The 17169-nt window shown below is 37.9% G+C and overlaps 1 protein-coding gene and 1 pseudogene across 2 annotated transcripts in view; both read left to right on the top strand.

The window, feature by feature from the left end:
- The window catches only part of LOC136252913 (bifunctional arginine demethylase and lysyl-hydroxylase JMJD6-like), a 31074-nt gene that overhangs the window by 11352 nt on the left and 2553 nt on the right, over positions 1-17169 (top strand). Inside the window, exon 10 of one of the 2 annotated variants that reach the window (XM_066045503.1) lies at positions 163-1012. In XM_066045503.1, the coding sequence (XP_065901575.1) occupies positions 163-262 (100 nt within the window). In that variant the 3' untranslated portion in view covers positions 263-1012. Of the gene's footprint in view, positions 1-162; positions 1013-17169 lie in introns of those variants that run through there. The other variant, XM_066045504.1, reaches the window with a different exon arrangement.
- LOC136252915 (bifunctional arginine demethylase and lysyl-hydroxylase JMJD6-like) lies at positions 6237-16701 on the top strand (annotated as a pseudogene).

Here is a 17169-nt window from a genome sequence, read left to right as displayed (position 1 = left end):
CTATAAATACAGTACTATTAGGCACTGTACAATTTTGGCATGTATTCTATGGTGTACTGCAGATCCAATGCAAGTTTTATGGGTGTACCATAGCTAATATCTGTTTGAAAATTACATCAGTGTAACAAGTACATGTCAAATTCTTTATCATGTTTCCCACAGGAGGAGTGGTTCTAGTCCGGAGGAGACAGGTAATAAAAGAAGAAGATCCACTTCACCACGTCCATCATCCTGCAACTCGAAAAGCAATCCATCTAGATGACACACTGACTAACTAATGATGGAAACTGGAGCTGCTGCTGTAGTCACTACACAACTGATGAATATACAGAGTGTATTGTTGTACTGTAGTAGCAGCTCATGAATGTACTATTGTACCATCTATCTATTAAACATGTTCTGTAAGCTGTACTATTGTTGGCTGGCTGAGATACAAGTACAGGGTTAGTTGTAGTTTGGTACCATTTCAACACTGAAGATAAAAGACCACTGAGTCCTGACCTACATGTTAACTATACAGAAACACATACTGTTCACATACAACTACAGCTATATGCTGTTGTTGAGCCAAGGTGAGTCCACTTTGCTGGATATATATTCACTTACCAGGGAGCTCTTTGTAGATATGTACCTTGGTACTTTAGACACACAGCATGTACTTTAGCTATCTGATTTTCTGCCATGATTCCTAAACCAACTTGTATGCATGTACCCCAAGTTGTGTTGTGAACCACATTAGTGCATGGACAACTTGTAACTAGCAAGTATTTCAACCATTTGCACTGTTTGACATGTGTGTGTTTTCCCCATTTTGTGCAGAGCTAAGAGGAGTTAGTTAAAAGCAATATGGACAGATTGGGGATTGAAGGAAAATAAGCCCAGTTACACGTTAATTGTGTTTACCCTTGTAGCATTAAAAGAGAGGCAAGTTGTTGGATGATTATCAGGTACCAGATTATTTCACTGGTGATCTATTCAGATATGCTGGGGAAGCTAAGAGACCACCTTACAGGTACTGTGGATATCCTAAATGCCAACAGTATTGTGTATGGTGTCCTACTATATGAAAGTCTGTATACATATCTGCTTACACTGTTACAAAATTGGCAAAAAATATCACTACAATGTGTAGGACCAGGAGTTCTACAAACCTTCAGCACTTGTGCTGTCACGTCTTAATAAATGAAATTTTTTTAAAATGATTTTTCAGAAGATAATTTATACACTGTATCACCAAGCTTTTCATACATAGTTATCCTCCTGTAATGTCACGTAGACCTACGTAGTACCTAAATGGTGTACAAGTATACTATTTACTCTCTTTATACATTATTCACATAACACACTGTACCACAGTGTTTCATCACTACTCTGTAGTACATACTGTACAGTGACTGGAGTTAAAGTTTACTACAGTAGTATTACATGTGTACAGTTACTACAGTACAGTATGTGTGATAGAAGTGCAGTGGAATCTCTTGATAGCACTTCAAGACTTGGAATTTTAGGTTGTTGTAATTAATGATTTTCCTCTTTCAGGGATAAATGTATGGGGAGTGTTCAGAGGAGGTCGGACACGATTTAAGCGCCCCTAAACAAACTATGCGAAACTCATTTTATTGAAGAGGTTTATACATCGATCTCAGTTTAATTTGGTAAAGCATCATTGTTCTGATTATAGAATAAGTACGTGACATCTGGAGAAGTTCTACACACCAAACTGCAACTTATTAATTTCACACCAATCACCAAGCGCTTTTACAAAACAAAGTACATCACCTTGAAGCTTACGTGAAGCACCATCCGAATATATAATCAACCCCAGTCAACTGACCCCATAATTTGTACTATGACTATTGAGGGTCACGTGAAATACCAAAGAAAAGAATGCAATTAAGAGCAATGTATTTATGTGGCGCTTAGAGCGCGTCCAACCTCCTCTGGGGAGTGTTGATGTCTTTGTCCTAATCACGGATGTTTATTTTTCTATTGTGTACTTATTTTAGGTAGTTTGTTAAGAGATGTTACATTGTTTAATTAGTGTACGTTTTGGTTGAGAAAATGTTTACAACTCAAAACTTATAATTATACAACCAAGTACTAAGAATAATACGAAATGTTACATCATTAATAATGAATGAATAAATAAATAAATAATAAATAATGTTTGAGAAAACTACGAGGCCTAGAGACATGAACTAAGCGGGGATAGATTCGCCTGTGAATGAAGGCACAGCCGTATAATAGTACGCCTGTTCGTGCTGATGACTTTACCGTACGTGTAATTCTATATAACGCCCAGCACCACACCCTTGTTTAAGTACAGATTGCTCTAAGGAGAAGATTAGTAAACGTCAGCAGAGTGACTACAGCAGAGCCAGAGGCCACCTTACATGTAAACAACATTACAAGTATGTTTAAATGTTTGTAACTGTGCATTTTGTATGCAGGATATGCGCTCCAGGCGTCATGCAGTGAACAACCAGCTGATGACCAGTTGGGATACCAGCTGATGTGCTCATAAACAACCAGCTGGAACAACAAGGTAATGAGTAATGTAATACTTAACTACTACTCTACTGTGAGTCTGTAATAGCTATACAAGAAGCCAATGCAGTGCTGCATATACAACAATGTGTAACTATCTCCTGTATGTTGTGCATGGCTGTATGCATAATATTATAGACTGTGATCACTGTGCCAATGCCACACCGCTGATATACTGGCACATCACCTGTGGCCTCTAGTTACAGCAGAGTCTGTTGTGCCATATTGGCTTGATTGGGATCAATTGCTAATTGTGCCTTCACCATGTCTCTTGTTCTGCATAGCCTCACTTCATTGGTGAGTCATCAGAGACACGTCACACCTACAATATATAGTTACTTTCAATATAGCTAACTTAACTTGGTTTTTGCGTAGGTTGTGTTTTAGTATTGTGGTTTTCTGATGCCAGTTAAACTCTCTTTCCTGTGTACGTAAACTACATATGCACATGTATCATTTCCACTGGTACACACACACTGCTCTGAGTGCTGCCTATGGCACTGTTTATACTTGCTCAATGGGTAGGTTGCAACATTGGTGTATGTACTTGGTTGTATGTGACACGGTCCTAGAATAATAATAATAATAGTAATAGTATATCTGTACATTACACCCTGTATGTATGTGAGAGTACTTGGTCCCATCATTTGCAGCTAACAGTATAGAATATTGTGGCTTTAATTATTTCAGTACAGTGACACCACTTCTGATTTCTGCTATACTATTGAGTTGTTATGTAAACACAATTTTTTACCCATGGTAACTTGTGTGTGTACATATGCTGTATATCATTGTAGGAGAAGAGATGAAGTGGTAGCCATAGTAGACAAGGTGGACTTGTCAAGTAGTGATGGACTACCCACCTCAGACAGCTCATCAGACTCCAGTAGTTCTAGTAGTAGTGACAGTTGTTCTGAGTATGAATCTGATAATGATAGTGATGACTGCTGAGGCATAGGTAAATCCTGTGGTGTGTATGTACACAATGAGTCTGTTGTATAAGACAAGGCCATCCACAGAGGAGAGCAAATGGCAATTGGAACAATTTACCGTATAGCCAGTTTTCCTTGCGAACATATTTACTGGCAAAATAAAATCATGTGACACTTAATCTTGCAAGGTAACCAATTCGCAACATTAAATTTCTCGCACGAATTTATTACTCGTTGTAGCACCTATCAATGTCACGCCCCATCTACCCTAGGTTGGACAGCAGATGAGGATTTGTGGGGATTCGTCACCCAAGCTCGTCCCCAGGGTAGGGGCATTTGCAACACGGATAACCATACTTGGCCATATTGTTAGTGATTCTCAGGATAAATAATACGAATTAGTAGGGGATTTGTAGCTCAAAATTGTCCCCAGGGGTGGGGAATTTGTCATTAGTATTTGCAAATCCCCACCTCTGCCTGACCTGTGGTAGGTGGGGCTTGACATTGATAGGTGCATTTAAAAGTGTTAGCATATGAGATGAAAATGTTCCCAGGAAATGGGTAGGGCAGCCATGTTCAGCGATGTTTGGTGAAGAAATATGTGTTGTGTAGGGAAACAAGCAACTGATCAAGCTGTAATAAATGATCAGCAAGCTGTTATGTACATAAACAAGCACCTGGTTTGTTGTCGAATATTCCAACACAGCAATTTTACAGAAGCTAAAAACCTCCAGTAAACAAAATTCCATGTGATAAAATATGTTGCGAATTTTAATATTGCGAAGTATCCAAAACGCAATATTAAAGCCCTCGCAATAAAAACCCGCTATACAGTAATCTCATTCCCCACACTGTTAAGGCTCCCAGTTAGTTGTGTCCTCATCCTACTTCCCCCATACTACAGGACTCATTTTCACATTCTGTTTTAAATGTTTATGATCAATGTTGGTCAAGGGACCCTCTGTTATGATCTTACTGCTTTACTCTACAATCAGATTTTATGACAAACCTCATGTTTTGTATTTACACAACCTGCAGTACAGAAAAAAGTTCAGAAACACACAATACTGTCATTTATGTGGTTCTGTTAATATAGTACCATAATTATTTGGCATTAGTGAGTATTCTCATATCACTATAGTGAATGTAGAAAAGCTGTCTTGCTATATATGCCTGTACCATCATGCCATTCAACTGTCATGCTGGTAGCATGATGTATACTAACTCCAGCATGCACTTCCATACAATGTCCTAATAAGGAATTTCAGGTCAGTTATTATAGTGCATGACAGCCATAACGGGAATTAGTAAAACGCGGAATTGCGGAATAAAGAATTAAGCAAAACTTATCTTTTGTAGATTGTACAAATAGTTATATGCTCTCTACTAATTATACTTTATTTACCTTGTAACAGCTCTGCACGGCACACCACAGCTATGGATAGAACAGCAGCTGGCGAACATTAAATGGGACAAGCACATAACCAATCACCCTAGAACGATCTACCTTTGCTAAACTAACTTACTTACCTACACTCTTGATTCAACCTGAAGAATTTTGTAATCCATTTAAAGCCACACAGCCACTTACTGAACTCTAGCGTGACTCTAATAAATTCGGTCTATGCACATGAAGGGCAGCTAGTTTAACCTAAGAATAGAACTAGGTCTTTGCGTTTTATAGCTGTATCAACTAAGGAGTATAGATAAGTAAGTTTAGCAAAGGTAGATCGTTCTAGGGTGATTGGCTGTGTGCTCGTCCCATTTAATACTTGCCCAGCTGCTGTTTATTTATTATCCATCAGTGTGGCATGCCATTCAGAGCTGTTGCAAGGTGTAAATAAAGTATGATTGCTATAGAGCATTAACTATTTGTACAATCTGCAAAAGATAAGTTTTGCTTATTTCGTTATTCCGCAATTCTGTTATTCTGTATTCCGTGTTTTACTAACTCCCAGCCATTACTGTTTACGGAGTTACATACTGCCTTGTCCATAAGTGATTAACACTCACATGACTTACAAAAGAATAGCTGCCAGACAGAAGCCATGTGTTACATACAAGCCACAGTGATGTATTTTATGGCATACCATAGTGTGTCAAAAGTTGGTTTACTATTCCAAGTTTTTCTGGCTTCCTGGTGATGGAAAAGTGGCCCATTCTGTGTATCCTTGTTGCACATAAAAATGATGTAAGACACTATGTTTAAATATTACCTGTAATGTTAGTACGTATAGTGTATGGAGTTGCATGCTCCCTTGTAGATAGGATTCAATGTGCTCCTGTGTATTATGTCCAATCCTTTATCACACAATGTTTCCCACAGGAGGAGTGGTTCTAGTTCAGAGGAGACTAGTAGTAAAAGAAGGAGATCCACTTCACCACGTCCGGCCATTATCCTGTAGCTCAAAAAGCAATCTATCTAGATGACACACTGACTAACTAATGATGGAAACTGGAGCTACTGCTGTAGTCACTACACAACTGATGAACTATATTGTTGTATTGTAGTAGCAGCTTGTGAATGTATAATTGTACCATCCAACGTTATATTATTTTGTGTATCAACTATCAGTAGTCACAAAAGTGAAATTTCTCACCCTGTAGAGAAAATAGAGATTATGCACCTGTTCTGAAGGCTCGATGCAAGGTTAAGGTCCGTATAAACATGTTAGTGTTAGCACCATCCATGGATGTATTATTAACATACTATCTAGCTGTGATGTTAGCTACTACCTCCGTATGGGCGCCTGCGAGACCTTAATATTTCTTTTGTGTGGGGGCGGAGAGAGGGCAGTTTTACGGCTCATGCAGCTGTAGGGGATGACAGAAGACGGACTAACAGAGACACATATATACTTGGAAACAGGTAAGGATAGACTGCAGTTATAATATGCGTTCGCCTAGCCTTGTGTACCGTTAGGAGAAAAGCCGTTCGGGAGGTACAGACACTTTTCTACAACTTACAATTTAAATCCGTAAAGTGTGGTTTGTAAAATAATAAAAAATCGTCTGATGGAAAATATCTGATGGCTCGTAGGTGGTCTTGTTAGTATATTGAAATCATGGTAGCTTCGTGGAGCCCTTGATGGATAGTCTCGCATGGTATTTCCTGCGGACCGTGGCGAGTATGATTGAGAAAATATTTATTATAACTCAAAACCCACAAGTAATAGTATACACTGGTGGTGAGATTATAAATACATTTTGTAATATCAATATAGATGTCCGCTCTGCATAAAGCTAATGCAGCGCGGACAACTGGGTGGGATACTAGCTGTTCATATGAGCTGTTCATAAAATTAATACATCCGACATCTAGCTGACCTTGGGAAGGTCAGCTTTCATCAACGAAAGGAGTTGCACAGTTGGAGAAGGTCAGCTTTCATCAACCAAAACAGCTGCATAGTTGGGGAAGGTCAACAAAAGCGGCTGAACAGTTGGGGAAGGTCAACGAAAGCAGCTGCACAGCTGGGGAAGGCCAGCCCCCATCAACCAAAGGAGCTGCACAGTTGGGGAAGGTCAGCTTTCATCAAAGAAAGCAGCTGCACAGTTGGGGAAGATCAGCCCTCATCAACAAAAGGAGCTGCACAGTTGGGGAAGGTCAGCTTTCATCAACGAAAGGAGTTGCACAGTTGGAGAAGGTCAGCCTTCATCAACCAAAACAGCTGCATAGTTGGGGAAGGTCAACAAAAGCGGCTGAACAGTTGGGGAAGGTCAACGAAAGCAGCTGCACAGCTGGGGAAGGCCAGCCCCCATCAACCAAAGGAGCTGCACAGTTGGGGAAGGTCAGCTTTCATCAAAGAAAGCAGCTGCACAGTTGGGGAAGATCAGCCCTCATCAACAAAAGGAGCTGCACAGTTGGGGAAGGTCAGCCTTCATCAACGAAAGCAGCTGCACAGTTGGGGAAGGTCCAGTGCTCACTTAAGAGTGTAGCATTAGACTTTTTGTCGTGTGTGATGTCATCATGTGTAAACTGTTTACTCTGTGATGCAAAGCTTGATAATAGTTAGCAGGTAGCATAGTGTCGCTTTGCAGGGGCAGATCCAGGAGAGGGGAGGGGCACAAACAGTAGATGGCTGGGGAGAACTAGATTCTCTTGTTAGTTGCTGCATTTTTGAAGCTCACCTCTTAGTAGTGTCTCACTATTGATTTTGTCATTTTGATCTTTTCAGGTGGTTATGAAGTCTTAAAAGGCTCTGAAACAGCAACACAATAATTATTTTAAGAAGCGCTTAGTACACACGAAGGTGCCGGGTGACAATTTCAGAGCTATTTTGGTTTTGGTTTTGGTTTCAAGTGGATTTGCAATAAATGCTATTAAAATGTGCATATTTTCATGAGTTTATAAACTGATCTTGGACTGACATAAAGGCTATTTTAATCAGAAGTATGGCTGGCTCCTCCACGAGGGGGGGCATTTGCCCCAAATGCCCCATCCTGGAACCGCCATTGCTTTGACACTATTGTTACTACTGGGTACCAAAATTAATTATTGTTTTTGGAGCTTTTGTAAACCATACTTGGATTCTAGCCTAGCTGCTCTCACCAATTCTTCCCAAATTCCAATTTGAATTTCATGCACTGCTGTTGTACAGGCAGTATAATTTGTAATCTATCAGCTGTCAACAAAAAGAAGTTAAGGCATATTTCTTCTCCAGAACAGAAGTATTGAATGCATCCATGCAACTAAACTACAGAGTTAATTGCTGCATTGCTTTCTCAGGTATGTATTAAAAAGAAAATTGAAAGCCATGTTCTTAGGGTTTTGATAGGAGAGAGTATCAGATTTTTTATCTTCTTGTGAGTTCCTGATAGTGCCTTACATTTATCATACAGTATGGTAGTACTGTATATTAGAGATCATGGAGGTTTGGCTTTTCTGGCCAAAAATATCACCCAAAACCAGCTTCATAATACCACACCTTGGCAGTATTGGTTAAGTATAACCGAACCCAAAAGTTCCTTCAGTACAACCCTAAATGCACTAATTGCTGCTACTTTTTTTTAAATTATTCTAGAATTTTCTACTGCCTGCCTGCCTGCCTCCAAATAGCATCTCAGTATGTGATTTTTTTTTCACATGCCCTACTAGACTATTAGGGCTAAGCCTTACCACTTTCGTGTTCACTCTGACACCCCTCCCAGATTTGACCTTTGGTAACCTTTATGGCCTTTTGTGATGAAAATTGGTCCTTTCTGTCACTATCTCCCTTATGTCAATTAAAGTGAAGATCGATCTTATTCTACAAAACAACTTATAATTAACTACTCATCCACTTATTCAATTGAATATGAGAAGTTTCAATACTTTACTGCTATTATTTGGGTCTAATAAGGCTGAAGTAGCTGTAAACCTTATTTAGAGATTATAAGAGTTGGATGCACATTGCAGTGCTTAGTATTGAATGCATATAGTTACGGGTTTGTTAATTTTATTCTGTATACAGGGCTATTGTTTGCTTCCATGTACTGACTTCTAGCTGTACTACCGTAACCATGTGTCTCAATACTAGTAATTACTCTAACTGCAGATCTTACAACATCCTGGGGAGACGGTGTTTGTACCAGGTAGATGGTGGTATGTTATAGTCAACCTGGAAGATTCCATCGCTGTCACTCAGAACTTCTGTACTGTCACTAATTTCCCAGTTGTGTGGAAGAAAACTGTAAAGTGAGCAGTGAAGATATAATGTAATGGAATTTCAGAAACCACTATTTTTAGTATGTAAAACCCTAAAAATTACACCCTAAGATGTGTTAGTTGAAGACCCTTATACATGATCCCATTTGCACATGTATTTTAACCACCAGAAATCAAGACAACTCACTAGTAAGGGATCTTAGTGATGTCCCAAGGATGGTTGGAATAGGGTTGTTCCACTATAATACTAAAAGTCAACTGCATACTCTATATTACTGTAGGGGCAGACGAAAGCTCTCCAAGAAATGGTACAAGATACTAAAGGTGTGATAGTGTAATAAGTTTAGTTAGTGTAGAGCAAGTCAACAAGGATTGTATGCTCTTTATAGAGACCTGAGGACAATGTGGGAGAGGCTACCCACAAACTTAATTACCAAGACTGCAGATGTAATTATTTGTGAGTAGCTAATGTCTGAAGGGCTCTAGATAGCATAGAAACTGATGTTGGCTTGTTCTAAGTACTTTTTTTTAATTTCCTGGTGAATAAAATCAGCTGTCTGGTTTTTTTAAAACTAATTATTTCTGCCATGATTCCTACCTAACTTGTATGTATGCTAATGTGTTTGTTTTTATACCAAATATGTGTTGGTATATTATTAATCACATTTAGTATATGGACACCTTGTATCTAGTAAGTATTTCAACTGTTTGACCGAATTTGGAGGCAACTTGCTTTTGACACATGTTTGTTTGCGTCATGCAGAACTCAGGGGTGAATATGGCTGAACTAAGATGGATTATTCCAGTAACTTTTCAGTTGCAAAGGAGTTGGTTAAAGACAATGTAGAAAGATTGGATTGTAGGAAAACAAGCCACAAGGACTTTGTAAAGAATTACGAGAGGCCATCTATACCAGTAGTTTTAACTGGAACACAGGAAGATTAGATGGCTGCATACAGATGGACATCAGAGGTAAGTGAAGAAATCTTGTATTGCTAGAATTATGTGCAGGGAGAGGCCGAAAGATCTACAGAATTTTGAGTGTCTGGCATTTATACCATGTATGCCTGTTTGTGCCATGCCATAACTGCACATACAAAAGGTAGCAATAGTTTCCATTTAAGATGCTCATGAATTGTTTCAGTCACACATGGGCTGCAAGTATAGTGTGTGTCTACATGACTTGTAAGTATCAACTCGTGCCATGGAGATCTATGTGCTCTTGTTATTTGATACTGACTGCAGCTAGTATTAAGTAACATCTAGCTGTAACTGTCTTACTATGTCTTACTAGTACTATAGCACCGATGTTGTGTTGTGTATATACTCAAGAAAAAGGTTTTATAAAATTCATACCTTGATGTTTCGAGTATGTAATGATTTTGTTTTAATAACCAGTGTATACTATAATATGTTTTCATTCCCAGAATTCATCAACTATAAAAGATATGGTAAACAAAATTTCAACCATTCGTAGAATTCAATTAGCTATTGATTCACTTTACCATAAATTAAAAGAAATTTAATGGCAAGTTGCCAACTTTATACAAGATGGGTGTATGATATAGCCGTTGTGTGTATTTACTTTTCTGTTAGCTTGAATGGCAGTGACTGACTTATAATTAAGCCCCAGGTCTGAAAGCTATACAATGGAATATTGTCGGCAGTACTGGAGTGCTATATAATTTAATTTAAAAACCAGCATATTCATGTAGCTACAACCAGCTAACAATAAATATGTTGAAAAATTCTAATTCCCTATAGTAAGAAATGTCTACATGTTACATGTCTGTCTGTATACAGGGGAGTAGATGATCATTAAGTTAAAAGTATTTTTATATTAATGAGCTGTGAATTCCATTTCATAAACAGAGCCAGTTATCTACAAGGTAGATAGCCCAGCTTGATTTCATTGTAGTGTTTTGTTTATCAGTAACTAAATCAATGCTGTGAAACTTAATGTCACTTTTGGTTAGTCTGAGGATGTTGTATCATAGGTTGTACATAGGTTCTGCTGTGTTCAACCTTTTCTGCTTATATAACATTTTTTTATTGTTTATGAAGATTCCTCCTCTGAAATGTCCTCATTTTGTTTCTATTATTATGTATTGTTAGACCCTTTTTGTGGTGAATTTTGGAGGTGTCTAAGTTACTTAGACCCTTTTCATGTTTATTACACGTACCCGGACTGGTAGCGTTGGCAACGCATCGCCACCTGAAAATTAATTTTAAACCCGTAACTGTTGTTACGGGTGGAGTAATGGCTTGTTTCTACTAATGAACGCTACATTTCTCTGTCACAAGCAGCTGTCAATAATGTTAAGGTACAACAACTACATAAAGGGTCTAAATAACTTAGACTTCAGACCACAGGGGTCTAAGTAATTTAGTAACGGATGGCCCTGTGTCGTGGCGCCTGAGTGAAACGAAGGCGCTACTACAGGGCCTGAGGGTTACTAAATTACTTAGACCCCTGTGGTCTGAAGTCTAACTATTACCAAGAGTTCATAATATATATACTAAGGAGAGTATCCTACTCTCATATACCCCTGTAGAAAGGCGTATCGTGAAGTTATGACGTAACGACAAGATGTTGTGGTTTGTGACGTACAGGAAGCCGTAAAAATGCAAGAATCGTTAGCACCGTTTTACACTTGCGACGCTCAGGATAGCCGTATTCGCGAATGGCCTAGTAAGAAACGCCTACGAAGCGGTCTTAACCCATGAAGGAACGATTGTAGTTGGGTGAGAAACGCTTAGAGCTGGGGTTAATTTGGTTGCTAGCGACGTTGGTAGGCACGCGTTCAATCGATACCATGTTCAACTAATGACATCATTAATTATACAAAGAAAAACGGGCGAACTCAGAAGTGTTACATCATAACTTCACGATACGCCTTTCTACAGGGGTATATGAGAGTAGGATACTCTCCTTAGTATATATATTATGAACTCTTGCTATTACTTATTATTCCAGAGACTGACAAAGAAGTACAGGAACCAGAGGTTTAAGTGTGGAGAGGATAATGAGGGGTACTCAGTTAAGATGAAGATGAAATACTACACCTGGTATATGAACAATACTAAGGATGATAATCCATTATATATCTTTGATAGCTCCTTTGGAGAGGTGAGGATGTGTGTAATGTGGTATAAATGTATGTGCCTTTAAGATGGTTGGAAAATTCTTAGACATTTACTGGATACCTTGTGATATACAAGACTAGTACATACTTTGCTAGAGTATCAATATAAAAGTAACTAAGTGTATTATCATGTAATATACTCCACAGTTGGTTTCCCTCATATAATCAGTTATATTTGAGTGTAGTGTAGGATGAGTGTCTGATGGTTAGTTAGTAAATCTGATTATAATAATTACTGTGGTAGGAGTACTAGAAACATGTCTGTTGAGTAATAACAATGTCTAAGTGTCCATCATTCGTTGACAGTAAAGCAACCAGAACTAGAGTGATGTTATCAAGTACATTATCATCATAGTATATAGCATTCTTTTGGTGGGCCTACAGTACTAGAAGCATATTTGTACATACATGTGTGAATATGATGTGCACTTTTTTTCATGACATGCTATAGAAGCTACTGTTATTAGTTCTATAATTTTATGGTAAAAAGTTATATGCACATTAGTTTGTGTTCACACTTGTAGCATCAAAAGAGAGGCAAGTTGTTGGATGATTATCAGGTACCAGATTATTTCACTAATGATCTATTCAGATATGCTGGGGAAGCTAAGACACCACCTTACAGGTACTGTGGATTATGACAATAACTTGCCTTGTCTTTGCAATTGTAGTACTGCGTTTACTAGCTACAAGTTTATGGAAGAATTCGGAATTTAAGTTCCATTAGAGATCATAGAAAAAAATAGGGAAACAAGGGAGGTTGCCTACACCTGCAGATATACTAGTGAACATTTAATCCCTAATTCAGTCTTTACCTAAAGACCATGACTGAATTAGGAATTAAATGTTCACTAGTATATCTGCAGACCTCCCTTGTTTCCCTACTTTTTTCTATGATCTCTAATCCCTTTAGAAATTCATAATTTTTCCTTAAACTTGTTTGTTTACTTTTTATTATGACTGGTGAACCCATACATGCCACATCAAAAGATAGGATGGTGCCAGAATTAATGTTTTCATCTGAATGCGCGTTCCAGCTATCAAATACTGCTTCAAAGGTGCAGTGGCCATTACGCTTCACTTTCAGCTAAGTTCATCCCATTACAAAGTGCTACAGACTAAAAACAGCAAAAGAAGTGCCTCTGCAACAATCCAGTCACCACGAAAATACAACGATTTGCACTCCCCAACTTATATTAAAAATATATCATTTACTGCCTCAAAAGTGCAGCAGCCATTACGCTTCGCTTTACACAGTGTTACAAATGAAGAACAATGTTAGAATCGTCTCTGTAATCAATCCAGTCACCACAGGAAATATGAACAATTCCCGTATGAGCAAAGATTTTCGAACTCCCCATGAGTAGGCAAATAAGATGGTGTATGGTTTTAATCGATTTGAATCTTCCTTCTTCGAGTACTGGCCCGATAAAAACTTACATATTTTCTTGTAGCATGTGTAATTTGACGAACTGTTTTTAAATTTTAATTTTCTCAATACGCATGCTTGTGCAAACTAGACGGTTTTCACTGAGACGGTCACATTTATCAATATTTAAGAGCTTGTAAGTGCCACAAGGTCCAAAATTGCTTTGGCATCATTTTTAATTTTCCTGTGCCATTATGATTATGATTATGATTATATACTGGGTCGAGACAGCACAGCTGATAATTGACCCAGGTAATTACAGACAAAAAAAAACATTTAACATATACATGCATACATAAAATTATTTATTGTGTGATGACAAGGTGGTTGGTAAAAATTTCTGTGGATTGCTCTTCAATAAAGTTGTTAGGTAAAGTGTTCCATTCTCTTAAAGTATTCGGAAAGAAGCTTTTCTGATATGATACAGTGGAACTGACTGGGATTATAAATCGATGTTGATGGAGCTGTCTAGTTGGATACTGAGTTGGTAAGAAATAAGATGGTAGCTGTATGGAAGGAGTAAGCTGATGAACGATTTTGTGAAATTGGCTTAACCTATTAATGTGTCTTCTCTCTTGTAGGGTTGGCCATTCAAGGAAGTTCAACATATCTGACACACTACTGTACCAACTAAAATCAGAAAGGACCCATCTTGCAGCACGTCGTTGGATTTTTTCTATGTCATATATTAAGTATTCATGATAAGGGTCCCAGACACAAGCTGCATCCTCTAACAATGGTCTTATGATGGTAATGTAGGCATTTTGCTTGACATTACTACTACATTTACTTAAGTTGCGCCGAAGAAAATTTAAGGATCTGTTTGCTTTAATGCACATAGCTTGAATATGATGCGACCATTGCATGCTTTCATGAAAAATAAGTCCCAGGTATCGATGTTGTTCTGTTAATTGAAGAGTTTCATCATTTAAATTATAGTCATAATTAATGGGAGATGTTGATCTTGTACACCTTAATACTACACATTTGTCAATGTTCAATTGCATCTGCCACTTTTTAGTCCAGTTAAGAATGATACTGAGGTCTCTTTGAAGGCACAGTGAATCTTCTAAGGAATCAATTATCCTATACATAACGCAATCATCGGCAAATAGCCGAACAGTTGAAGAAATATTTTCATCAATGTCATTAATGTACAACAAAAACATGAGAGGTCCCAATACGGTTCCTTGTGGAACTCCAGAGTAGTTTACTTGACACATGATTTTCTAGAGTTACTTGTTGGTTTCTTTTCAGCCATTGCTCTATCCATTTAACAAGGTTACCAGTAATTCCATAGTGCTTTAGTTTGTTTAATAGCCGTCTATGTGGCACTTTATCAAAGGCTTTGCAAAAATCTAAAAAGATCAGATCTACTTGCTTCTTTTCGTCCATAGCTTTAAGAATATCATCGGTTAGTAGCAGTAGCTGGCTTTGACAGGAATGAGAAGGCCTGAAACCGTGTTGATGCTTATTAATGATGTTATTGTTGTTGAGATGTTCCATTATGAAATGAAATACAATATGCTCCATTACTTTACAACATGTAGATGTAAGAGAAATAGGCCTATAGTTGGATGCCAGGTTTCTGTTACCCTTCTTGTGGATCGGTACAATGTTAGCAGATAGCCAGTCTGTAGGAAGTGTCTGATTTTTAAGGCTTTGAGTGAAAATTACCTGTAGTACTGGAGCAATGATTGAGCTACAGAGTTTTAGTACAAAGTTAGGGATACAGTCAGGTCCAGGAGATTTATTAGTAGACAGATTGTTTAAAATGTTTTCAATTCCTTCAGTAGAAAAACTAAGATTTTCAATTAGTGGAAAAGTGGTTTCTAAGTTTGAGAATGAAGTATTTTCATCTGTAAAGAAAGTAAAAAAGTGGTTGTTCAATGTTTCAGCTTTCTCTTGTGGAGAGGTAATGCATTGCCCATCAACTTCTAAGGATGTTATGCTGGAGAAGTCTTTCCGCTGATGTTTAATCAGTGACCAAAATCTTTTACGATTATTAGTATGAGAATCATCAAATAGATGTGTACAATAATTATGATAGGCATCTTTCATTAAGTTATTAACCTCGTTTCTCACATGCCTATATGCAGACCAATCTGATCCTACTTGTGTGCGTTTAGCATGAACATATAATTTGTTTCGGAGTCTCATTTTTTGCTTGATAAACTGATTTAGCCAAGGAACATCTTTATGAGGCTTAATGCCATCCTTGAGTTAAGTTGTTAGGTTATAATCTCACATATAAGCTTATACTTTCTACAATTTTAGTAATAATGATTTTCCAGAAAAAAAAGTATTTCCATATGTAGCATGCATGCTTACAGTGCATTATGTAATAATTAGTGCTGGACGGTATTGAAAAGTAGCAAACGGATACCTTCCATAAAAAGTGTCATGATATTACTAAATATCACAGTATTACTAAATATCACGGTATTAATGTAAAAGCCTTTGGTATTAAAGTAACTGCCATTTACCTCAACAAAATCACCAAATACCCATGGCAAACCTCAGGTACAAATTACCACAAACAAACTTGTTTACATATTTTGGTTAGTTGACTACATCAGCACCTGCCTACACAAACATTGTTACATGTCTGGTTACCTTCTAAATATGGGATGAAACAAGGCCACAGGAAGGCCATACTTGTAGTGCCTGATGGTATGGTGGTATTTTAAAAAAATAAAATAAAATAAAAACCAGGTGCGTGGTATCAAAACCAGTATGAACAAATATCACAGATTACTACCAATACCAGTATATCGCCCAGCTCTAGTAATAGTGTGTATGTAGATCAACTAAAACAGTGTAACGTTGTATTGTACGTACATCTGTTACATATTTTGTGGTAGTACACATATAATTGATGAAACTGTTATATATATTCTCTGGTGCATGGTTTGTGATGGGACCATCAAGATCTGGTACTGGTATCCATGTGGATCCTCTGGGGACCAGTGCCTGGAATGCTTTAGTGAGTGGTCACAAGAGGTATATATGTGTATCTGTCTGTGTGTGTGTATCTGTTTGTCTGTCTGTATGTGTACATGTGTATGTGCGCACACGCGCACGCATGTGTGTGTGTATATGTGTGTGTCTTTGTATACGTGTGTGCATGTGTCTATGTGTGTGCATGCGTGTGTGTGCCTATGTACAGTGGAACCTCAAACCCCTTGGACCAGGGGTGGTCCATAAGACTGAAAAGTCCTTATCTCTGAAACTGTACAAAATGTAAAAAACATTTAAAAAACTGTAATTAGTATTATTCAACTACCCTAGTAGAACAGTCACTACTCCAATAGAGCAGTCATTTCCACAGTTCATTTTACCAAGAGTTCAGAAAGCTGAGGTTCCACTGCATCTATTAGGGATGGCAATACTGAATAAAGTGTACCACAATATGTGACCAGATTTGCAAAAAGGGGTCTTCCACACACATTCAAGATACCAGCTTTGACG

Source organism: Dysidea avara, chromosome 4 (genome assembly GCF_963678975.1).
Source record: "Dysidea avara chromosome 4, odDysAvar1.4, whole genome shotgun sequence".
NCBI lineage: Eukaryota > Metazoa > Porifera > Demospongiae > Dictyoceratida > Dysideidae > Dysidea > Dysidea avara.
Note: the sequence above shows the minus strand (reverse complement) of the source record. Positions and strands in the feature narration are given on the sequence as shown.